Source organism: Betta splendens, chromosome 10 (assembly GCF_900634795.4).
Source record: "Betta splendens chromosome 10, fBetSpl5.4, whole genome shotgun sequence".
Classification (NCBI taxonomy): Eukaryota; Metazoa; Chordata; class Actinopteri; order Anabantiformes; family Osphronemidae; genus Betta; species Betta splendens.
This window is the reverse complement of record NC_040890.2, coordinates 18,596,000-18,622,153: the sequence shown is the minus strand read 5'-3', so window position 1 is coordinate 18,622,153 and position 26,154 is coordinate 18,596,000. Positions and strand designations below refer to the sequence as shown.

The following is a 26,154-nucleotide window of genomic DNA, read 5'->3' as shown; positions in this document are numbered from 1 at the left end:
TCAAATAAACGTTCAGTGCAAATTGTCCACTGTTTCCTACAGAGGTCCCTGGAAAATCAACCTCTGAGGTCATTTCTGTAACTGCTTTATCATTGTTTCCACTCTCTGTTCCTGCTTCTTCTGTCTTTGTGCTGTCACTGAAGGTTGATGCAGCAATGAAAGCTAATGCAAAAAATAACCAAAAATACCGTATGTGGTTTAAACATTGTTATTAGTAAATGGCTTCATGAGACGTAACTGAACCAAAAGCAGAGGTGTTGGTGATTTTTTATCATTCATGTTTAAGCAGTGTTTTGAACACACACAGGATAAAGACATCTGTAAATCCGACAGCCGCCTCCCTTTACCTCACGACGCCGTTGGCGCCCACGTCTGCGTCCGAGCTGTTCACCAGCAGAACGTCTGTCCCCGTCGGCGCGTCCTCCGTGATGGAGGTGTGGAAGGTGGACGAGGTGAAAACAGGCACGTTGTCGTTCACGTCGTCCACCAGAACCGTCACGGTGCCGGTTCCACTGAGGGACGGGGAACCTGGAGGTGAGAGAGGAGTCCATGAGTGACACCATCGAAGCCGTTACCTCAGCACCAGCTCCTCCTCCACTCGCATCACGCACACTTCACCAGCAAAGAGGCTTTTGTGCCACCGGGCCGGTGCCGTGTTAACACGCGAGCGCTGTTAGGACTCCTGCTCATGAGACGCACAGCTCCTCCGGCTGCGAGGCTCAGGCCCTGGACTCCTGCTGCATTTCATTCAGGTGAACGACTGTGCTTTGGGTTTCTAATGGGCCGCAGTGCCACATCAACACACATCAGCACAGAACACATCAAAAGGACTCCATTTCTCTGAAACCCAATCTTTCAGTCGTCCTTCCTGGGGTCCTGGACAGATTTAATCTCTGCAGTGAGGCATCTATTTTAAGGTGCGCGGCAGCCTGAGGAGTCTGACTGAGCAGAAGTGCTATTTTCAGCAAAAATAAGGGTTTTTATGCCAGAGCGGGTGACGGTACGAGGCTCGCGGGGCCTCGGTAGACGGACTTAAATCAATAGCAGATGAAAACGAGCTGCGATGCAGAAAACCCTGTGGAGGACAGAAAGGGGTCCAGACCTGTGTCTTATCCTGCTGACTCCAAACACAAGCACAACGTCTCTCTGCACACGTGAAGTCACACTATGGGATTTCTTTAAAGCCTCTGTGTTCATTCGTTTACGTTGTTTATTGGGACAGAAAGCATCGGAGGTCGGAGGGAAGCTGTGATCTGTTCGAGCCACTTCTCTCACGTTCCCTCCCCTCGCTCTCCTCAGGCCTCTATGTGAATATGTGCCAACAACCCCCCCACCCCCAGAAATGTGTACTCAGCTGCTGAAAACATCAGACGCTTGAACTGGTGTACAGCGAGGGACCGGATTAATAAGAGATAATAATAAAAGAAAAACATTTGAACACAAGCCACAAAAACTCTCTCTTGATGCAAATCTAAACATAACGGATCTGAGAGTGGCTGGTGCTGAGGGTCAGAGAGCGAAGCTTGAGGGAGACTGTCTGTAGCTGTCTGTAGAACCGGGGCAACGCGCTCATTAGAGTCGCAGCCAATTACGCTCATTTGGAAGTCAAATGAATGATCGTCCCTCAGAATTCCCCTGTTGATAAAATCGCTCTCTTTTGCCACATTGCAGGAAACTTAAGCAGCAGAGAAATGTTTTACTCGCAGACACAAGCGGGTCGTGAAAAGCCTTCAGACGCGAGCTGCGACCTGCTCGTTGGGCACTGGGAGAATTCCCTGCCTGAGATCAGCAGATCTGCAGATTGCTGTGGGCTTCAGGAACCGCAGCTCCGCTCACGGGGCAGGGGATTCTCCCATAGTTCACTGCAACATCACTGCGCCGCCTGGCTCCATTACAATAAACAGGCCTGGACGCTCGGCTCGTCATGTATTTTCTGGTCAGAACAGAAGTGGCTCCGAATAAACACAGCTGAAATCCAGGAGCAACGTAAATGATACAAACAGAGGTAACAGTAAACAGTCATCAAAACCCAAAGGAGCCCCAGAAACCGAGCGACGCTAATCACCTTATGATTCATTACCAGAGTGAGTCACGCTCGCTGCACTTCAAGAGAGTCCACTGTTTATCCCCAAATACAGGCAGTGTTGCATTTCGAGGTGATCGTGTATTTCCACCTTTGCAAATATTTGTGATAAAGAGATAAACATAATAGTCCAAACTCACTGGCAGTTTATACAGCGACATATGACGACAAATGCGGTGTCAAATGCGAAGAGCAGAAACACAATCCGAGTGGAAAACGTAAACTGCGGTTCGCAATTTAGGCATCAAGTCTATAATGTAGCATCACGGGGCTATTATGTAATCACAGAGCCACAACATGTGGCCAAGAGCCCGCGACCTTCGGTTTGACTGACGCTGTCGCCAGCATCCAGCGTTGGCATGGCAACAGATCAGCCGCTCTTAATGGAGGCGCCGTCAGGTGCTGAGCGTCTGATCAGAGACGCGCCGACCTGCTGCCTGTGACGTGATTCTGACCCGGCCCGCTTTCTGTCGGGCAGCGGGTGCAGCGCATTGTTTCTCCAGCACCGGCGGAAGCCCTGCGTGAGCGCGTGAGCGCGGGACCTCCTTCCAGGCTTTTGCTTCCGGACAGAATGTCGCGTCACAGCCTGTTTACCGCCGTCTCAGCCTGTTTAGGCCGTGGGGAAGTCTGAAGCTCAGCTGACTGCAAGACGCGGAGCAAACGCATGGTTATAAACACACGGTGCCTCCAAACGCTCTGCAGCCGCTGACGCCCGCGTCTTTTTTTGGCCTGTTCCCGCAGCGCGACGCGCTCCACGCCCTCGGGACGTGCCGTCTTTGCCTCCTGGACCTCGCTCGTATCACATATCGCCTGGCAGCTGCTTCCCCCAAAACCTGCTGTTCATTGTGTAAATAGTTCAGATCTATCTTGTTACATCATGTGCGCTGACAGATTTAGTCGTCGCACTCGGATGCGAATGTCTGCGCGGTGAGCGCGCGTGGTTCTGAATAGTCAGTTATGGTGACTGTGAAATAACTGGGTCACGATCACAGCTGAGCTCGTCGTCTGCTTCCCATTCCTACATTTCCTGCAGAGGCCGTACCTGTAATAGAGCACAGAGCACTTTGTTATGTACAAAATAGCCTTCAACTGCTCTTTCAGGGGGCAGTGACTCAACGGGGGAGGAATGCACCGGCGTCGCCTCCACGCAGGATTTACTGGAATCTGGCAACGCTCAGGAAAGAGCGTCAGGGTCAGCGATGGCGAAGCGCGCGGCCGAGACGGGTGTCACTTTGTGCTTCGGCTGTGTGTGTGTCTGTGTGTGTGTGTGTGTGTGGGGGGGGGGGGGGGGGGGTTGTTCATATAGCAATGACATATGCCTAAATCTGGCAAGAGGCTCAGCACCAAACGACATCTGATGAGGCCGTCAGCTGGTAATAAAACTATACTAATACTGGGAAGATCAGATCTGAGTGATGGAGGACGTTTGCAGCCTTAAAACCATTAGGCCTCAACTTCTAAATCACTTGTTTGACAACGGGCCGCTGCCTCACCCCTGTCTGTTTGTGCCACCAGCGTAATCTAATCTCCAAGGGTTAATCCCAGAGCAAACCTCTGCGACCTGACACGGCCTCACGCCGCCGGTTGCTGGAAAATAGATTTTACGATGCTCAAGCTGTCGCCCATAATCTGACACAGACGCAGCATTTAAACGTGAGTATCTGTGCACGCACATAACAAGATTTGAATTAATCATCATCAAAATGAAGGATGAACTCTAATCGTATAATATTAGTTTTACTGAGGCCACAAATGAGTTTTGGAAGTAAATGCCAGTCATTGCTCACGGTCTGGTTGAATGTGGGTGTGTCCATGTGATCTAAATGTATCTGGGTCATTATTACTTATGAGGAAACAGGGCTTGTGTCCAAAGAAGCACGCTCCGCAGTCAGTAAAGAAAACAGTGGACCTTGTGGTGCCACGTTCCCATGAGGCGGGTTGCGCCGCTGAACTGTGAAGTGGTGCGGACGCCATGACGGGTCAGCGTGGGCTCAGATCACCACGTCTCAGGCAGCGTCTCCGTGGGAAGACATGAGGCACGTTTCATCCTGTCATACAATGGGATGAACCAAAAGCTGGTCGGCCCACGGAGGATTCCTCCCAGCTCCGAGTCCAGGACGCCATTAGCATCTAATTAAACGCAGCACCTTCCCCTCAGATCTGCAAACGACACAGTTGGGCCGGTGACAAGCCAAACACAGCCCTCTGTTTGACAGTCACAAAAACTCACAGTGGGAACCACGTTTAGCTCCGTTCCGCGCCAGCGTGAGAGCCTTGTTTTTGTGGATTGTGTCTGGAGAAAGAGGGAGAACCCAGAATAACCCCAAGAACCAGCGTCCAAAATAACAGGCTTCCAGGACCCGGCGCTAAACCGTAGCAACTGACCATCTGCTGCCTGTGCCTCCATCCTCCAGCTCCGCACGTACGTAAGCCTCTCAGAGCAGCGTCTAGCGCCAACATATGCTCGGCCTAAGCACCTTATTAGTGTACATTACCAGCGCACAGATCACATTAACCTGCAGGAAGGTGCCGTGAACGCGCAGGGGCACAGACGCATGCGTTCTCGCTGAGCGTCGCGGCCGCTCGGAGGCTGCGCGCCGTGGGAGCCTCGCGAGGGGTCGATCTCAGGGGAAGAGCACCCTCCTCCTGGGAAAAGCCGCCCGTGGCCCCACGCTGCTCAGCCTGAGCTGCGCTAAGAAGCAGGTTTGAGTGTCTCTGCTGGCACAAGGGATAATCTGTCCCTTCAATAAAACCCGCTGATGTTTTGTGGAAAAACTGAAGCGAGTGCTGCAGCACGAAGGGTAAAAGCTGCGATGTCCACACGGCCGAGTTCATTAAAGTGGGAAGTCCAGGACAGGTTGACTTAGCGAAGACGGACGATTGTGGAAATTTATGAGACAGCCCATCTGTAGCCTGAAGCTTAAGCTGAACGCTTAATTACGCTTTATAGACTGCAGCTCCATTGGACCCAGGGACAGCGTTGCTCGGGGAGAGAAGCGGCCGCCATCCAGGCAAAATTGGCATTTTTCTGCCTCTGAGAACCTGTTGCTTTGCGACAAAGCTTCTTTTAATGCAGCCTCAAGCCCGTGAATGGCCCCGGTGCAGCTGAGAGCGTCTGCGAGCCGTCCCGTCCCACCGCCCAGCTCGCAAACACGGCAGAGCAAACAGGCTTTTCTCACAGTCAACAGGCGGCAGAAACTGGCCTCGTGAGGTGATGATAGCTGCTACGAGGAGCCAGAATAACGCTATTTATGGAGCGCCGGATCCCAATACGTTGCAGAATTCCTTCCCCATATGATGTTTGAGAGGTTTTCAGACTGGCAGAGACAGACAGACAGACAGGCAGACACACACACACACACACACACACACACACACACACACACACACACACACACACACACACACACACACACACACACACACACACACACACACACACACACACGCACACACACACACGCCACTTTCATTTTTAAGTGATTTTCCTTTAGTGTTTTTATGACAATGGTGCTTTTCTTCACCACATTGCTGAATATTTGGAAATCCCTGTTTATAGAAGTGCATCTGTGAATTATTTAGTGCTTTTGGGTTTATGATGCCACAGCAGAACCCGCACCTCATGAGCTGATACTGGCTCAAAGCACAGGTTCGTACTCAGCTCGTATCGATCTGAAGGTGGCCGTTAAAAAGTCAGAATAAAAAAAGAACACAACACTTTCCAGGTTCTTGGGAGAAAAAACAACCCACACACATCACGACGTTGCCACTAATCACCCAACTCATAGCAGCCTTTTAAAGCATTACAAGCCAAAGCTGTTGACACAAACAGGAGGAAAAGAGGTGAGAGGAAAAAACTCTGCAGGACCACATTGTTACTAGTTTTAAGGTTTAGAAGAGAATGTTACAGCTCTGTTAAGACTGATATTTTATAGGGCCAAGTCCTGCAGACTGCAGACCGGCTCAAACCTTCAGAAACTGAACCTGTTAAAGGCTCATTGTGCAAAGAGTCGGACACTGACGTAGCGAAGCCTCAAACGCATTATCAGTGTTTATACAGGACTCCAATTCGCTTTACGCCTCTATTTGATGCTCATGCGTGTTAGATATACGTCCATTTTTAACTGATCCTGTTCAAGACCTGAAGAAATGCACGAGATCCACAGATCTGCATTCAAGTGAACAAGTCAAGAGGAAAAAAAAGCTCAAGACGATTCATGGGAGCCGTTTAAGAGAATAAAAGCTCCTGCTTTTAAATAGGGACAGTCATTAAAATTCTTTATTTGCTAAGCGGTCGTTTAGCCCCAAAACCTTCCCATCACCCACCAGCCAAAAAGCCATATACAAACAGACTATGGAGCCATGTGAAAGACCTGGGGTTTCTATGCCGCCGTGTCCGCTATAATGGCCACTGGCCCAGGGATTTACTGTGCCTTCGCTTTAATGAATCGGACCCGGAGCAGTGCATGTCAATGCGCTCCCAGGTCTCCAACACACAAACGCTCGCACACACAGGAACATAAATGCGCTTCACGTGATGAACAGGAGCCTGAATGCAGACACAAGCACCCGAAGCCAGAAATCAAATCAGCATCTCCCAACGTCTGCACAGCAAGCTGAGCCAGAACCACTGCGAAGCACCAGGAACAGGCCGGGTCCAACCTCCGGGTTCTGTCAACAACGCGTCTCGTAAAAGCCTCGGAGTGCGGTGTTCGGACGCCACGTTTCAGGCAGCTGTGCTCATTTTCAAACGCCGGCACGAGTTCGCCTGTTCCTCTGTTCTCCAGGGCCAGAATCCATAATCGGAACCAGCGCCGTCCGTTTCATGACAGACCTCAGTCAGCGCAGAACAGAGGCTCGCAGACCCGCAGCTCAGGTGCGATTAATGACTGAACACGGCGTCCGACAGGATCACAGCTGTGGCCCCAACTCCAGCGTCAGACCCTGATTTATTCAGAAAACAAATCCAGAAAGAAGCACAGCTCCTGAGTCGGTCACGATCAAGTGTTCGCTGGAGCACGACCGCTGCAGAACTGGGCCTCGGCTTCTGACATCCACACCAAAGCAGACAATACGGCATCTCTTGACAAATGGTTTGCTTAAACCCTTGGCTGGGAGTGGAATACTTGCTATACTTACTACAGACTGAAGACTCATGATGATAAATGCTTTCCAGCCTGTTTTTTTCTCTGCTACACGGTGTTTCTGGAATAAAGCTAGTCGGACATGGCAGCGAGGGAAGATAAAGGCAGACTTGATAAGATGGATGTCTGCGGTGGAGAGCGGGTCACGGTAGACAGCAGACTGGGAGACATGTCTGCACCATCCACCTTCCACACTTCCTGCCAGAGCGCAGAGAGAACCATTCCCCGCCGTCTCAGCGACGGCCTCAAAAATGTGAGAAAATGCTGCTGGGTAATTTGGCCTGCACCATGATTATGGGGTTTTTGATATTTTGATATTCTACCCCAAATCCTTCTTTCTGCCTCGCACCAACTTTGAACTGAAACGTCCTGTCAAAATATTTTGGAATTGTTGTCAAGCTTCTAAATATGGACAGAAAGAAATGGGAGCCTAATTAGTATGTTCTCCTTCAGGGCGACATCGTCCATGTGACACAGACGCCTGAACAGCACACGAGGGGAAGCTCCGGTCGAAGCGGAGCAGAATAGGAAACGCAGCGCGATGCTAATACCTGCTGAACAGCTTCACGTCCAAGCGTTTCAACAACACTCAGCAGAAGAACGGCGCGGTGCCCGGTCACATGGTCACATGGTCACATGGTCAGCGCAGGAATGGAGCAGAACCGCCCTCAGGCCATGGTCCGTGCCAGAGCAGCTCGGGGAACGTGTACTTAGCTGCGATAGCATGTGATTTGGCTGCAGCGGGGAAACGCATGTGCTGCTTTAACTGCACATTAACCGGCCTCCGTGCAATAACAGTTAACCTTTTATCTGGCTATAACAAGCCCCACCGCCGTATGCAAATAAACAGCACGCTGCTCCCTGCAAGCCGCCGCAGGGACTCAAAGGAGAACAGGTCACAAAACACCCACTGTTTTTCAGGCTAAAAACTCCTGAATGTTTAGGACAGTGTGCCGCACAAAAAGGCCTCAGTGCACAAATCAAAACGCTGTTTGTTTACGCTGCAGTTAGTTTATGACAATGTTTCTTCTCTGTCGGTTTCATGCTGATTATACAACATGTTCCGAGCTTTGGTGGAGTTCAACAATGCCCACGTTAGGATATGTTACACCATGTTCAGTCATCACCACACGGACCAGAATCACAAATTAGAAGTAGAGTGTGGTGCGAGCTCAGACAAAGCGGATTAAATCACACTCCCAGGATTCAGACGGCGTGCGCCGCCCGCACAGCGCCAAAGCCCAGCACCAAAGCCCAGCACCAAAGCCCGGTACCAAAGCACAGGGCCAAAGCCCGGTACCAAAGCACAGGGCCAAAGCCCAGCACCAAAGCCCGGCACCAAAGCCCAGCGCTGCCCGTTCAGCGCCAAAGCCCAGCGCCAAAGCCCAACGCCAAAGCCCGGTACCAAAGCCCGGTACCGAAGCCCGGTACTGAAGCCCAGCGCCAAAACCCAGCGCCAAAGCCCAACGCCAAAGCATAGCACCAAAGCCCAGCACCAAAGCCCAGCGCCCGCGTCCTTCTTTCTACCTGAGTCGGTGGCTGTGATCAGCAGGACGTATGTGCCCTGAGCCTCGCGGTCCAGGGTGTGGCTCAGGCTCAGCTGGCCGCTGGACGACAGGCTGAAGGCGCCCTGCTCGTTGCCGCCGGTCAGCATGTAGCTCAGCTGACTGTTGGCACCCTGGTCGTCGTCCCTGGCAACAACCTGGAAGGAGGAACAAGGCTTTTAACGGGGACTTTAGGAAATCTGCTTTCGTTTTTTTACAAGAAATGTGTTTTTCATTTGCTTTTAGTACAACAACAGCAGCTGAGAAGAAATAGAGAGAAGGAAAGATTCGAATGTGTAAATATACAAGAAACTATCACTATCCAATAAAAGAGCTGCATGGAAATAATACAGCATCTGTAAAATGTGAGTGGAAACACAAATTAACGTGTGACCTGACATCTTTTGATAACACAAACAAGTGCTATTCTAGGTCTTCTAGATCTATGCTCCAGACCCGGCTTCTAGCAACAGAACAAACTCAGTATATCACCACACAACTTCAATCTCAGTGCGATCGACTTCCTAACGGGATCCTTCCATCGCTGCAGCTGAGGGTTAATTAGCCATTACGTTGTTTATCAACCCCGCAATGGAAATGGAAGTCATTCACTCGTCTAATCAGGCTTCTCCTGGTGAGGACAGATCTCTACGCATGGAACCGCCAGCCCGTAGCCCGGTCAGCTTAGTGCAGCAGAACCGCCCACGCGCGGCCCATTTACATCTCCATAGCTGGATCCTCATTTCCTCTGAGACTACACAAGCGTGAGCAAGGGGAGCGCTCCGTTCTGTTTCTATACATGGCTCATTTAGTCATCAGTGGCTGGAACCTTAACGGCCTCTTCATGCAATTTAGCTCCGCTTCATATTTCAATGAGACTCTGTAAATTCCTAATTGTGCAGCGCTAATGGCCATCATACATCACTGCTTTATCATTTCACTCAGGTATTTTAGCGACCACCGTGCTGAAGGTCCTCGTCCTCCGGCCTCGCTCACATAGCTCCACTTATTAAATTAGTATTACAACAAATGTGGTTAAAGCATTAGCTTGTTTAAGGTCTCAGGACTATCGTTCACAACACTGATCTCTTTTCAGTCAGGACGTCCTGTCTGTGAATGTTAATGACGTCCTAACGGCTTCAGATTCAATGACGGCATTAAAAAACAGCACCAAAGCACACACGGACCTGCAGGATACTCCTGGGCAGCTCCTCCAGGTTCTCCTGGACGTGGACGGTGTAGGGCGACAGCTCGAACGCGGGCGCGCAGTCGTTGGCGTCCAGCAGCACGATGTTGACGGTGGCCCGGTCCACGCGGGGGCTGCTGCCGCGGTCGGACGCTTGGACCACCAGCGAGTAGGACGCCCGCGCCTCGCGGTCCAGCTGCTTGGCCACGGAAATCACCCCTGTGACCGAGTCGATCCTGAAGTCGGAGCCGCTGCCGCCTCCTGAGATGGAGAAGCGGATCTGTCCGTTGGTGCCCTCGTCGGCATCGCTGGCGAACACCTGGATGACGTCCGTCCCCGTCAGGGTGTCCTCCTCGATCTCTATGTCGTATATGTTCTGGGAGAAGCCGGGCGTGTTGTCGTTGACGTCCAGAACCACCATGGTCACGTCCATGGTGGACGACAGGGGGGGTTCTCCTTTGTCTGTGGCCACGACCGTGAGGGTGTAGTTGGAGAGCTCCTCTCGGTCAAGTTCCCCGACCAAGCGGACGTCCCCGTCGATGATTCCGATGCTGAACTTGTTCCCATAAGGTCCCCTCAGAGAATACTCCACGTAGCTGTTGGGTCCGCTGTCAGCATCGACGGCCTGGGCCGTGAACACCACCGTGTCCACCGGCGTGTTCTCCTGGATGTACGTCATCTTCTGGGAGGTGAAGGTCGGCGCGCAGTCGTTGACGTCCAGCAGGATGATGGACACCTGGGCGGTGCTGGTGAAGCGGGTCATGGGGGGCGGAGCCAGGTCGTTGACCGTGACCACCAGGTTGTAGAAGGACTGGACCTCTCTGTCCAGGGCCTTCTTGGTTTGGAGCTCTCCCTCCTTGGTGATGATGAAGTGAGCCTGGGGATCACCGGACGCTATTCTGTAGAGGAGCTGAGCGTTGGGGCCTGAAAAACACAACATCACGTATAAGTGAATAATACACGTAAGTCTTGACGGATCTAATGAGTTATGAGTCCACACTGAGCATGAACAACCAGACAAACCAGCTACTCTGAGATCTGAAGTCCCTGCTTTGCTCCCAGCTTAGTTTGGTGTATTTTTAGCTTGGAACTATTTACCATGACCCTGAATTAAAAAAAGACAACAAAGATACAGATACAGAAAGCGTCAAATGTGCATGTTTTGACTGATCCATTGTTCTAGATGTCACAGTATAATAGGCTTTATGCGTATGAATTAGAAGCTTCTATGCATTATCAGCTTCCATTTCCACATATTGTGCCTGTGCAGCAGCTGGAGCTCTCACTGCTTTTCTTATCATCCATTTGACCTGTTTGACAGATTGCTATCAGAGGAGAAACGGTGCTTCCTCAGCGCCGGTGTTTGAAAATTCCCTGCAAGGCTGAAGAATTTATTGAAACGACGACTATTTAACCTTCAAACTGAGCCTAATCTGCAACACGGAGCATAAATGGAGGGTTGGAAATTCAACTGAGCCGAGTTGTTCACGTGCTGCTACCTTCCCACACTCCGTGTGTATTTACAGTACACAACTAATCCCTTATCAGGAGCTCGAGTGCTACTTCCACTGAGTTTGGGGGGGGGTCAGGGGTCAGGGCTCGGGAAACGCTAACAATGTTTTATTTTGAAAGAAGAAGGCGACCACTACATCTAGAAGGATGACGTTCTCAGATTATGTGGACGGTGGAGGACGAAGCCAAGCTCAGGCCAGCGTTTCCCAGGAATGTGGGTCAGTGTGACCACATTAGGCCTGGACCGAGCAGTAATTACAGCAGAGGAGAGAAGTGGTGGCTGCTCAGATACCACAAACCCCAAGCCCACCACCTGAACGGGAGACATAACTCAGGCCTCGGGCTTCATCGAGTCATTAACGTGAGACATCCTGGAATGAAACATAAAACGCAGCTTTGTAACTGAGTGTCATAAGAAAATGACAGGGCTGCGTTAGATGAATCAGCGCTGGTGAGTTACACTGGAACCTAAAATAGAACAGTTCTTTTGACACATACTCAATTTAAAACCTGTAGTTTAGCTGTTAAAGGTTCGTACCGTCATCAGCATCGCTGGCGCCAACGGTGACGATCCTGGACCCGGGACTCAGGCTCTCGGACACGGACGTGCTGTACACGCTGGTGTTGAAGGCGGGCGGGTTGTCGTTGACGTCCAGCACGTTGAAGTAGACCCGCACGGCGCTGGCCTGGCCGCCGCCGTCCCGCGCCGTCGCCGTAAGGATGTAGAACTGCTGCGTCTCGTAGTCCAGCGCGCGCGTGACGTTGAAAACGCCCGTGACGGGGTTCAGCAGGAAGGTGTCGTCCATGTCGTCCTCCAGCGCGTAGGTGACCTCACCGTTGACCCCTGAGTCAGAGTCGCTGGCCAAGATGGCGGCCACGATGGAGCCTGTGACAGAGAAAGCTTCAATACGTCTGCACACAAGCGGATCTGGGTGTATTTGACACAACTAATGACTAATAAAGTGTGTTTAATGGGACACTGCATTCTTCAAGGTTCTCTATACTTTTACCAAAGTCTATGAATTGAATCTTTGTCAGTTAGTTGCTTTGTAACTGAAGCAGCATGAGTTCTGATGGAAATCTGCCACAATCTGTCAGAGCTGCTGTAAATCCTGCTGCTTGTTGATAGATTCCCACATAAATCAGCTGTGCCTCTGTCCCTTTGACCCAATAAACTTCACTTTCCCCTTAAGGAAGCTGCAGCTGTAAACTGTAAAACGTGCAGAAACCCAGTCCTTCACGGTGCGAGACGAGGCCGGTACCTGGCGCCGTGTCCTCGGGGATGTCGAACGAGTACGTCGGACGCGAGAACTTGGGCGTGTGGTCGTTGACGTCCTTCACCGTGATGTTGAGCCTCATGTCCGACGACTGCTTCCCGTCGTCCGCTCGCACCAGGAGCGAGTATTTCGAGCGGCGCTCGCGGTCCAGCTTCTTCGTGGCGATCAGATCACCAGATTCAGGGTCGATCCGGAAACTGTCATCGGCGCCGCTGATGATGGTGTAGGTCACCAGAGCGTTGGGGCCCTGAGAAGAACAGAAGGAGGTGGTGAATCAGAGTTCTCTGAGGCATCAACAGAGGAAGAGGAGGAGGAATCTTCATCTTTGAACCTCAGAGAGCCATATATGTAATTAATAGACACCCCGTTGGCTCCGTGGAACGACCAGGACTCAGGAGAGACGACTGGAGGTGATACGGCCCCTGAATGAGCCCGACGACGGGGCTGGAAGGTTGTCTTTGAGGCAGGGACAATAGCAGATCAGTGACTGTCTCGCTCGGTGACTTTACGCCAGAAAAGAAACAGCGACATCAAAAAGCTACAGCCATTCACTGAGATGAAGCCCGACTCCGGTTACAGCTGCTCTGGAGCTCAGCGCAGACAGACTCTTTCAGCTGCGCATAATGTTTGAGAGTCGCTTTCTGGTGCCAGGACAATAGAGACTTATGAAGAGAGGCGCAGCATGAAGCTGCCGCTGTGTGTGCACGTCCACACGTCTTCTGTCTTAGTGGACAAAGGTTCCATCATCCCAACCACTGCTTCAATGAAGTGCAGCGGCTGCAGCTTCACAGGGAACTCGTCTGTGGTGCATTTTGCTTCTCCCACGTCCCACTTAATCTGCTGCTTTCAGGACTGTGTCTGCTGAGCGCCGAGGATGAATATTCAGTCGTTTCTGCACAATTAAGCAGTTTTCTGCTGCATCTAATTGTTTTCCATTTGGAGCCGAGAGCTGTTTTTAGACTCAGCTCAGCTCCACATTGTAGCTCAGCTGTTCTTTAATTTCTTACTTTTTTTTCATTTTATTAAAGGTTGGTTAAAAGTTCTAAACTATCAAAAAACTGAATGAAACATTGTGTTTCTTTCACAGCTTCTGTTCCAATGCACCAACCAGCCTGAACCGCTGTTGGCAAAATCTTTAGACGGAGTCAATACTGAAAGGCCAAGTTCATGACTTGCTCTTATCTCTTTCCTGTGGTGTGCTTTTACGGCGGATAAACCCCCGTCTTCTTGACCTTGTCTCTCATTGCATTACCAGAAAGCAGGTCTGGGATCCAGGCCTTGTAAAACAAAAAAAATAACAAGAGCGAGACGGGGAGGACGAAGTGAGGCGCTGCCATTTTAAGGACCCCGCTGTCATCAATCAGTGGCTCCAGATCTGGCAATCCCATCAGCCACCTGGGCTCCAGGCCGGAACCCAACACCCGCCGTTTGCCAATTAATTTTCTGATCGGGTTCAAAGGCAGAGCAGCGAAGGTGCGAGAGGCCGGAGGGGGGGGGGGGGGGCAGAGTCCAACACACAGACTTATTTATTTAAGCACTTACCCACATATAAACACATTTACTTCATTTAATGATCTGATTTCCAAAGCTCCTGCGCTGTTTACTGAACCCACGGTGACGCCGAGGTCACTACATACAATTAAATTACTACAGATATGTTGCACACGGTTCATTTTGTATCCTGAAAATGTTTCCGTTATGTAGAAATGAGTGTGGGCTCCTGTACTCAAACCAACATTAGTTGCCCTTTTGACCTTTGCTGAAGGGGTTTCAATACTTTACAGCTCTCCAAAGACAAGGTGGGTTTTTGGGGAGCAGAAACAAAAACACGGCTGACCAATTAAACAGCAGCGTTCAGGGAGCAAAGGGTACGAGACAGGAGCACAACTCGTTTAGCAGATGAGAGGCTTCTGGGGAGCACGCGGCTCCTGCACAAGTGTGAGGAGCGGAGACAGACGGCGCTGGAGGAGATGGCGAGCTTCCTGTGAGCAGCGGCGAGCCAGCCAATCACAACACGGAGCTCCGCAAAACACGCAGCGTGCTGTCACTGCGAGCTTCAGCACGGAGCCTTTGAAAGCTAGCGGCGGCCCAAACAGCGCCGCCGCCGCCGCCGCCGCCGCCGCCGGGTGAATCTGCTTCCCCGACGCAGGGAGGGGATGGAAGTACGGCTGCAGCAGCGCCTCTGGAACAGCTCAGGCTCCGGTCCCTGCTTCAAAGGCCTCGCTGAAGCAGCCATTGTTGCCGTTTCATTAAAGAAAGGTTTTTACCTGTGACATATTTTCCACATAAGGTCAGAATTCTAATAAAACACCCTCCGTCTTGCCAAAAGCACAAAAGGCAGCGGCGATTGCTCTCAATGAGGTGAGAAGCGTTTAGAGCGAGGCCGGAGCTGCACGAGGCTGGAAACGGATGTGTAGAAGCAGCATTTTCATGCCTTCACACACGAAGCCCACGCGTCTGGCCGCGGCCGCGCCGTCAGCTGGCCTGCAGCTTCCACCCTGCGCTCATGTGTCTGTCAGTGCGTTCCTCACGCTCGGTGTCAGTGCAGCTCAGCTTCCTGCGTGAGGATGTGGGCAGACCCGGCCCTCCTGTCTGCTCCAAGCTCCAGCCAGGCTTCTATTCAGCGAATCTGCAACTCCTTAAAAGGCTCCTGAAGTCTTTCTATGTTTTCAACTTGATCAGTTGTGAAACTTTTGCATATTCATGCGTTTTAAACACAAAGGCCCAGATTTTGTAGGAATGAGTCAACGCTGCTCAGCCCGACTCAACCCAAACCCCACATACGAGGAAAAAATGAACAACTGCACAGTTTGATTTTGGTGCCATATGCTAAACCTCTCAGATCAAAGCCGTTAATACGTTATATACGTAATATGAGTTGAAAAAAGAAAATAATCAAATAATGTCATTAAAAATCCCCCGAATGAAAAGACTGACCTGCCTCCAGGCCCGAGATTTACAGTCTAAATAGAATCCTGATTAAAGAAAAATGGCCAGAAGTGAGAGTCTGCACAACTTCTCTCGCATTTAAAGAGAAGGGGGTAAAGCAGCTGTGCAATAAAAATGTGTGGCCTCATAAGTTAACATTAAACTGGAGTCCTGCTTCTTTCTAATCTCTGACTTTTTCCATCCACTTGCACTGTGTCCTTTGGCTGCGGTGCTCGGCCGCAGACCTTGGAGATACCGGCAGCGTCTGCGTTTCGCTCGTTGCTGGATTTAATGTCCGTTTCCTGCCCAGAGCAGCCCAAGATGAAACTCTTCACTAATTAACAGTGATGGCGCTGAAGTAATGAGAACTATGGGAATCGTGCAACTGCGCGGAGGAGACATGAAACGAGGGATTGCAGGATCGGTGACACCGGCGGCCTCTGACGTGATGAGATGGAGACGGACAACACGCTGTTTGTCTTAACGCTGTTATTAGTGATGGAAAACTCAATCTGCCACGGCTGCTTTGCGTAAATGTCTCAGCCTTTCAATGTAAATAGATTATATTACTTGTACTAACTGAACACTGATCTCACAATACATTTGTTGAACGTGGAGTTAAACGTCTGGGCCTTTTCTCAATCGCTCCCTGGACACGCGTCCTGGAAGCAGTGGGGTGGAAAATGACAGAAAAGTACAAAACCACGGTTGGACAGAAACTTGGGGAGCCGTTACCTCGTCTGCATCCGTGGCTGTTAGCTGCATTATCCTGAAGCCATCTCCAACGTTCTCCTCGATGGTCACGTCCAGAATGTCGTTGGGGAAAACGGGCGCGTTGTCGTTGACGTCCTGCAGCGTGATCTCCACCTGCAGAGAAGGCGTCAGAGTTTCCATTAGCGCTGCAGCTGTTAACATCTGGGCCGCATCATCAGAAGCTTGTTAGCGCAGGTCTGGCGTTTTGACGCGTCTCAACTGAGAATGTATTCAAGGAGCTCATGCGTTTAAATGGACAAACCTCTTCCAGCCTAACGTCCGGCTCATTAATATTGGGTCACTTCTAAGCGGCGGATCTCAAACACTGCAGCCACTGGCGCTGGTGCAAACTGTGCCCTGCACAAACCCACTGGAGGCTCTTTTCCACAGAGACTTGGAGTGAGTGTAACAGTAGAGCGAATTAACTGCAGCGAGGGGATTTTCACTTTCATGTCTTCCAAAGTAAAATAAACAGCCGTTACTGTACGCCACAGACCCCCCGCGGGGTAAACGTTGTCCCTTATAGCTTCATGATCAGTCAAATCCAACGCAGATGCTGCAGTGAGAGTGAAATCTGTGATTAGATCAACTGTTTGTACAAATGAGATGATTCCAAGTAAATCAAAGTGGCATCTAACTTTCCCCACACACTTGGGAAACCCTGTGCCCCCATCTGTGTTTACACTCTGAAGGCGCCCTTTCAACAGCCCTTCCTGTTTTTCCTGGTCTGGAATCAGACACATCTGACTCTGTGACCTCCGCTCCGTCCAACACCCTTTGGGTTCGGGTGAAACACACCTGAGCGACCTCCGGGCCGACGACCCGATGCCCGCAGCCGACGCGTAACAAAAGCCACGTGGAAACGAGGGAGATTTGCTGTAGCTCTAACGAGAATCCAAACAAACAGCAGGAGAACGGCAGCTGCAGAGGCTCAACTGTGAATGTGAGCGGGCGACGGCGAGAGTGCGACGTATAGGGTTTCATTTGTTCTGTTCCAGCGTGCTGATATTACGTTTCCACTCATATCCCACAACCCCGACTGAACTCTCCTCCGCCTCGTCCACTAACCCAAATATGCATTTCAAAGCCGGTAAACAGGACTCGCTTTTGAATCATAACAGAAATTTTGCTGCACATTCTCTGTTTATTGCTTCTATAAATATGGAGGAGCCATGTTTAAATTCTGGAGTGATAGGATCTCTATTAATGTTGACGATGACTATGGTAATTCTAGAGGCAGGCATCAGAGGACGACCCCACCTCTCTTTCACAACCTTCTGAAACGCACACTCAGATTGAAGCTATGTGTTATTGTGCCATAGGAAATGTGGACAGAGCAGTTGTCAAGCGTCTACAATGGGTGCAGCTTTTTTAAGAGCAGACAATGGGCCTCAAGGCCTTTCGACCACCGGAGTCGAGGGGCCAAATGCAGTCGTCTATTCATACCTGACTACTCACAGGAAGAGCAAACGGCACTTGTTCCACAAATGAGCTGAGCAACCAACAGTAGCAGGAAACTGTGCGCCACAGCGGCCGCAGGCGCCTTTCCACAAAAAGTCAGGTTTACTAATGACCCAGAAGACAAAGCTGAAGGAGGCAAATCTGTGTGGGTCACCTCCCACTCAACGCTTCAACGCTTAATCTGATCTGCTCGTGTGGGTGAAGATGTTGTCCACTTATCAAAGCAGCCCCGAGTTGTCGTCTGCACGAGCGGAGATAATTACAGGGGAACGGGACAGACTGCGAGTGGCACAAACGCACCGCGCTGACAACGGATCTCAGCTCAACTTGAGCCCGCGCCGCGGGGACCGGGGCAAAGTCAACAAACAATGAATATTTATCCCCCGTCCTGTGTGTCCCCTTGATGTGTAAATAATGCAAGGCCCACTTCTGAAGAGTGAACTAATTAGGGGAGAAGTGCAGTTTTGAGAAATAATTACGCCTCACACTTCCAGTTTGCGAAAGCCAGGCTCCCGTGGGACAGAGACATATCAAAGAGCTGTGGTGAAAATTCATTGAAGGAAGAGGAAGCGAGGTCAGGAAGAGGGGGAGGCGGGGGAGGCAGGAGGGAGGGCTCGTTCTCACTACGCTGGCTCCGGCGCCAGGCCCGGCCCAGCCCGCTGAAACACATTAGTTTACAAGGTGAAAGATTGTGTTTCACCAACTACTGTTTCAAATTGCAGGTGCTGCTCGCTGGCTGCCAGGGTTTTATTATTTATGGGGAGGTCTGAATGATTCACGCGTCCAGTGGTCGGAGAGTGCTGAGACCTCAAGCGACGCGAGGTACTGGTGAGAGCGGATCAGCAGCCGTGAACTCATTTCCAGACTCGCTGACACAGAGGAGTGACAGGTGAGACCATGTTATATGATCCACTGCTCCTTCAGTTCATTCGTTTTATGAAGATATTTCCCACTAACCTCTAGAAGCCCAGGAGATGCATTTGCTACAGTATCAACACACAACATATGCAGTAAAACACGGGTCCTGTTCCAGGTATGTTGTATAACGTATGATCTGATCTGAACCATTGCTCATCTGCATCATGACTTCACTATGATGCAGGGAAGGAACCAGCACTTGCTAAACTACCGCATGTTTCAGCAAATTGAATCAACCGATTCCTATAAATCAGAGGCCGCACACTTCCTTCACATTTAAGAACTCTCCATATTTAGGCATATTTTTTGCTGGCAGACGTAAAAACAGACGTGGACGGCTCAGACACCTGTCACAGGAATATGCAGCATTAAGTCCAGTGCACGGTCCAAGGAGCAGAAGCCAGACGTCTGGTCACAGCTGAAGGTAAAAGCATCACCTGCTTTCCCACATGCTAAAAGTGGAAGCAGCAGCGGTTTTCGTGTTTCACACTTAGAACCTCATTCTTGCACTTCTGCCAGTTTCCTCCAGACGGACACAGGACGGACGCTGCAGCAGCAAAGCACAGTTCAGTCTGCACACATTTAGTCAGTTACCCACTCAGTTGTTTCTAATAACCGGTAGAGGGTCCCATTAATTAAGCCAGCCATGGTTTGCATTACAGATGAGTAATACAGTTCATGCTTGCTCCACTGAACATCATGAACCTCTGACTGAAAAGGATAAAATTCACATCATTAGCGCAAACGTTTGTTCCAAAGCAGAGCTTGTTGGGAAAAAATGTGACCTCTGAGTGTAACTGATGCAACAGTTGGCCTGTAAACGTTGAGCTCATCTGATCATAAAAACTGGAGCGGGCAGCACCTCCTGCAGGAAATAATCTTTTCACCATGATTAAATGTCTCATTAGATGCTGTTGACGAGTCGGGGTCAGAGGTCGGGGGAAGCGCCGGCTTCCAGCTCTCGTTAGATTGAACAATTCCACTCTGCGCCATCTGTTGTTCGCTGACTTGCTCACGAAGGCTCTGGATCTGATGTGTCCGAAAAGTGAGATCACAAACAAATGTCTAACACAACAGGTCATCGCGACGCCAAGCGATGACTCAGGCGTTGGCACATTATAAACAACGCTATGAAACGGAGTCAACACCATTCGCTTGTTGTATAATAGTCAATGGCACTGATTTATTAGCACATAGCTTAAACTGCTGACACCTTTACAGATGGACCGAGTCTGAAACCTTTGGAAAATGTCTCTGATTCAGGACGGGGAGGAGATTTTACCCAGATCCCCACGTTACTCAGTGTTGCTGCACTCGTATGAAGGGAGCTGTCGCCTCCTCTCATCCTCTACGCGCTCTGAATGAATAACGAACGTCCATGAATCAGCGCAGGCATGCGTCCGTTAGCTGCGTTACAGCCTCCTGTTATGATCCACACGCATCCGTAGGAGACAGAGTGGAGCTGGATGACAGGAAGCTGAACCAGCGGACACTCGCTGACACGGCCTCATCACTTAGCTCCATCTGAGCATCCTTTTAGTTCTATCAACAGTTTAGATAAACGCCATCAACTCTCGGCTGCAGATTTATGGACTTCAGGAACTCATGGATTCCACTTGGTAAACAAACGGAAGTGCCATTTTGTCTTTTAACAAGAAGTGAATAATTAGGACGAGGTCAAACTGCTTTCGCCTGTATGGTTTCTTAAACACACGCACCATCTTGACCTGCGCGACCTGTCAAACAAACCCTCAGCGACTCGTGCTCCGACCGCAGCGATCCGATCGGACCGGGGCGGGAATTTGAGGGTGCCGGAGATGGGAATGTGCTCCGAAAGCTGGAGGTCGGCCAAAGCCCAGTGCACGGGACGCGAGAGGAGTCAGGACAGAACCACGGCGCTCTCAGGTTTCACCAAAAACCTCCTGCAGGAGAGGAAAAGCACAAAGCGCCGAGCGAGCGCTCGAGAAGGAGACACAACAAAGCAGCGTCTGCAAACCATCACGAGCGCCTCGCCTTGCGTCAGCAGCAGAGACAACGTCTGACGAGCGGCTTGAATCAAGGGCTCGCTGTCCTTTCAGAGGACCACTTCACCAGCCGTTAACGTGCTGCCCCCCGCGCTCCGGCCACAGCGGCCGTCCCGCTGAGCGTTTCTGCTGCCGGACGAGATCCAACAGGATGAAGAAGCTGCCAGGTCAGGAGTGTATTGTTTCACCGAGGCGCTGGGCCACAGACGAGAGAGTGGAAACAAATCGTGATGGATTGCCAATTTTAATGGTCCCATATTCGGTCATGAGCAGCACAAACTCAGATTCCTCTTCACTATAAACAGCCATAAGTCTCTCGCTCCTGTTTCTACCTGGAAAGTTTAATTAGACCTCGTGCAGGATCAGAGTGGTGCTAATGGAGGCGAGACGAGATAGAGCTTTCCGTGACGCTGGGGCACAATTCAAAGCCATCATCAGAATTACCACAGCCTAATAAGTGTAGTGTTCTGTGTCCCAGGATGAAAAGGTTAGAGGAACATCAAAACAAGTATTTTCTCCTCCGCGCAAGATGAAAGGTAAAAATAAAATAATTAGCCTATTTGTGAAACGTATGCTTTGAAGATGCAGGAGTGAAACGCATTTGCCTTTTTATCAGTCGTCTGCCTCTTTTTATAGAATGGAAGGAGACCAGAACCCGAGTCAGACATCCATCAGGCTCTGTGTCGGTGCCACCGACTCTGCGTGAGTCGACGCTCTTATCGCCCGTCTTTCTACGCGATTGCCTCCAATTACAGCATTTAAAGCACACAGACCATGAAAAACGGAGAATCCGAGAAGCACTGAGTTCTGTGAACCCTCGGAGGAGATCAGAACACAAAGGTCGCCTGGTTCGTACGCATTAATGGGGCTGGAACCTACAGATTAAACACAAACAACGTCCACTATGGAAATTGAATACTTCAAGTAGAAGTTTCCCTTTGCATAAATGACTGCTCATGTTTAGACCAACTGTGGGTTTGAAACCTGTCTTGTTTTAATCCTAATGGAAACAAACCCACATCGTAAGTAATTACACATCTTTTCAGTCTGTGCACTTTGGCTCGGGTTCATTTTAAAATAAAAACTCCACTGAAGTCTGGGCTTTAATTTGACCACGTCTACGTTTATACATTGAGTGGGAGCTGTACTTAAGGTCTCGACTGCTCATTTACAGACTTCTACAAAGGATAAGAGGCTGGAGAATGTTTTCCTGTAGACGAACATGGAATCCTTCAACTGATACGAAAGGAAGAAAAAACCCCAAATTTGGATTTACAAGCTCGGCTTTCATCTGACAGCTGTGATGAAACATATTGATGGAGGTTAAACTCTGAGAGTCTAATGAAGTCGTGGGCTCACGTGGAAACATTAAAATATAGCTTTTTAGGTTAATGCATCAATAATTTATCACACTGAAAAGAGACTATTCTTCATCAAAGCACTTTGAATAATTGATCGCTTTTTCCAGCCAGATCTTACTCTCAACTAAAAGTGTATGTAGTTGTGGACCGGCCCAGGGTACCAGGTTCAGGTACCATCAGGCGTCACCAGTGGGATTTGAACCTAAGCGAAACAGAGGAGGATCTGTGGAGAGTCTGTAGGAGCTTTAAATATAATCATGGCAGCCATTTCATAGCTTCTGTCAAGCCGTGATAAATGCATGAGCTTTAGCAGAAAGGGGGGGGGCGCTAGGATGAAAAATGCATTAGTAAAAGATCTCTGTCTGGATTTGGCCTAATTATTAAGAAGTCACGTCGGTGACAACTTCTCCTCCGCAGTAAACTAGAAATCTAGGTTAAATTATTAGTCTCCTGATTTGATTAGTGCTTCGTTAGAGCTCATTTCCATCATGGACACTATGATAGAAAGAAAACAGACATCATCAAAGGATGTGCTGCTCCTCAGTGCTGTTGCGGCAGGGTTTTATTTTTCAGGGTCACTTGATTCTGGATAAAAACAAAACAAGGAGGGTGAAAGATGAAAGAAAGAGCATTTTACTTTTATTGAATAAAGTGTGAGTCGAACATTAGAAAACAGAGTCGAGCTTTAATCTTTAACACGACTCAGACTTGAATGAATGAATGAATGAATGAATTTCTTATTTAATGACTTAATGATTTTCTCGTTTTTAGTTTAGCTTTATTGTCATCCAATCCTATTATTTTGGTTGCAACAGAAAAACCTGATCTGAAGACATTTTCAGGGTCAAAAGAAAAAAATAACTGAGAAATGTTGATAATTTGAACATGAGTTTTGTTAAAGGTTCTGCCAAACATCTCGACAATGAGGGACAGTTTCCCCCGCGGAGGCCTTTCAGGGAACCGAGGCCATCGATGGCTCTGCCTCCTTTCACTTCCTCGTGAACGCTTTCACACACAGAAACAAATGGATAAAGATGCTAAGCACCAATCACACGCTCATTCACACGTTTGTGTGCCTCCCCCATTCCTCAGTGCATCCGCTTCCACAGACATCCACAGACCTCGACAGACCTCCACAGACATCCACAGACCTCCACAGACCTCCTCAGACCTCCACAGACCTCCACAGACCTCCTCAGACCTCCACAGACCTCCACAGACATCCATAGACCTCCTCAGACCTCCACAGACCTCCACAGACCTCCACAGACCTCCACAGACCTCCACACCACCAGGACGCTTCCCAAGCTCACTCACGTCTCTGACTCTTATTTTCATGAAAGTACCATCCGTCTTAATTAACAAGTCATTTGTGAACACCCCCAGGACAAAGCAGCATGGGAAGAAATGCCGCGGCCAAAGACGAGGTCTGGAGCTGGGAGACGTCATTGGGAGATTTAAAAACCACGTCGAGGGCCGTTGCCCGCGTCGCCTGCACATTTCATTATCTCCCGCTGTTCGCGGCACCTCCCGACTCCGGCCTTTCACTTTCACAGATGCTCTCCTGAAGCTTTCTCCACGGAGCCTTGGTTCCTTTGGAGTTCCAGATAATTTAAGACGCCCTCGTCACGATTTATGGCCGTGGCGTCGAAGCCTCGCTGTCTGTGAAGCGAAAGCAGCCGACGTGCAGCACTGACGCGGACTGAGTGAAAGTCCTGCGTTCAGATGTTGCGCGTGAGCAAACAGACGTCAGGCTCGATATGATCTGTTTTCTCTCACCGGGTCTGTGGCGAAGCAGCGGCGCTGCTGACAGATCCCTGTTTTTAGGCGTCTCGGCTTCGGGAACGCTGTCTCCACCGGCTGCGTGTGAGCGCCCAGCACACAGCAGCATGGGGGTCTTCCCATAGGCCTGTGTCCGCACAACAAAAAGGAAATGTTTCAAAAACACTCGCCCCCACAGCCACGGCTTTCTTCTTCTGGGCTTTTGTCTGGCGGCACGCTTGAACGCAGCTGAATGGCCAACAGACAGTTCGTCTCAATTCCCTATTCAGGAAACCTACAGAGACTATTAATTGTCAGCTCGCGAAGGCCCCGTCGACGCCACATGAGAGGAGAAGCAGCCCTGCTCTCAGACCCTCCTCCTCCTCCTCCTCCTCCTCCTCCTCCTTTCTCTCACTATCATCCATAACACCTCTCGCTTCTCTCTGGGGTTTAGGGGGTCAGCGCATGAGGTCGGAAGGTGATGATTTATTCCTCTGAGTAGTTTCATTGTGGGAGCGCTTGGTTACTCTGGGGTCGAAGCCTCACTATGGCACCAGGGGGTCATTGTTCCTAGTCGACCTCTCCTGCAGCTCGAACATGTTTATGCAGGAAAAGAGCAGAACGCAAACTTCTGCTCTTCATTTCTATAATTTTCATGCTTCAAACAAATCCCCAGACTTTTACCCTGAAAAAGGAGACAGACTGCCTGGAGAAGAAGAGTCTGACAGAAAAAAAGAAAAATCTCAGACAACAAAAGAGAAGGGAATGATGTCCTTCTCTTCTCTTGGAAGCAAAACCAGCAATCACTCAAACAAAGGGCTTCTTAAAACAGTGAACACCAAAGTCTGACAAAGGCCGTGTTTACTAGCAAAGGAAAGTGTTTAGTCTAGCAGCAACAAAAATCCAACGTCATTATCAATATCTGAGGGAAACAATGTGGAGATGAAACGTAAGATACACAGTGCAGGACCGAGTCCGTCCACAGCCGGGCAAACACACAAACACAGCGCTGACAAGTGACATATTAATTCAACATTTACACAACATTTTAAACAACGCGTTCAGGGAAAGGCAGATATGTTTAGACGGAGAACACAAATACACACACGTTGTTGTTGGCCGGGCAGCATCGTATCCGTGAAACCATCCTCCGGCCTGTGTCTGCCACAGGTTGAAACCATGTCAACAATGAGTTTGCATCACAAATATTTAGCCAGGGACTGTCAGTAACACTTTCATGATCTTTTGCACGCGCTGGTCAAATGAACCACGCAGGTATGAGGATCCTCATCCTGCTGAGATCTACAGTACAGCAGCAGCAGCGTCTGAGAGGCCGATGTCAGTCCGTGCAGAGAGGAGGAGTCAGGAGGCGCTGCCCCACGGGAGGAAGGGTCACGGTGTCACATGTGATCCAGTCAGAGACAGGAACAGTCGCCACCAGGACCCAGTGAGAGAGGGAGCGAGGAAGGAGAACGAGGGACCCGACAGAGTTCCCAGAGTTCCACCCTTCTAGTCTCTTTCTCTCTTTCTAGCCAACCTCGTCTGCTATATTGATCAATTATATAAGACCCAAGTGACTGTCTTGTGCCAACGCAGTAGAAAATGCCAGCTGTTGGCATCACAGCCATGTTACTGACCTTTAAAATCCCACATCAGTCAAACCAACACTTCATCTTCCTCTAGGAGTCGTCCAGTTCATTCGTTACCCTCCTGTGCATCCGTCTAGTTTCTCCTGCTTTGCAGCCTAATTCCTGTTTCTATCTTTCCTTCCACATTCCTCTGACTTGCAGTTCAGGTTTCATGTGAGTCCAGCTCTGGACCCTTGTCCTGTCGTACAAGTTTAAACTCAGGCCCCTACAAATTCTAATGAGAACAGTTGTAGCTAGTAACTGGTGCAGTAAAGTACATCCTGCCACAGTGTGAGGTTCATTTTCCATTATGCTGCTATAATCACCATCTGACACGAGGCCCGGTTCGTCAGTGGACCATTGAAGTCTCATCATCGTACGCGGGAGCAGACGGACACAAACATTCACAGTCACACATTAGCCCCTGGCCCTGCTCAGCGCATCGCAGCCATCTGTTGTTAGCACCTAATAGGCTTTGCTTGAGCCGCTGCCATCGCGGAGGTGTTTCTGCCTGGATGCAGTCGTTTGGGGAGGGTGAACACAACAGTTAGAAGGTTAAATAGAGAAGCGATGC

The 26,154-nt window shown here is 50.0% G+C and overlaps 1 protein-coding gene across 2 annotated transcripts in view; it reads right to left on the bottom strand.

Moving 5' to 3' along the window:
* fat4 (FAT atypical cadherin 4) overlaps positions 1–26,154 on the bottom strand; it is a 74,581-nt gene that overhangs the window by 19,784 nt on the left and 28,643 nt on the right. For both annotated transcript variants that reach the window (XM_029164903.3, XM_029164904.3), the window contains exons 2-7: positions 16,410–16,541; positions 12,732–12,993; positions 12,008–12,355; positions 9,959–10,881; positions 8,755–8,929; positions 348–528 (exon numbers count right to left, since the gene is read on the bottom strand). In XM_029164903.3, the coding sequence (XP_029020736.1) occupies positions 348–528; positions 8,755–8,929; positions 9,959–10,881; positions 12,008–12,355; positions 12,732–12,993; positions 16,410–16,541 (2,021 nt within the window). The remainder of the gene's footprint in view (positions 1–347; positions 529–8,754; positions 8,930–9,958; positions 10,882–12,007; positions 12,356–12,731; positions 12,994–16,409; positions 16,542–26,154) is intronic.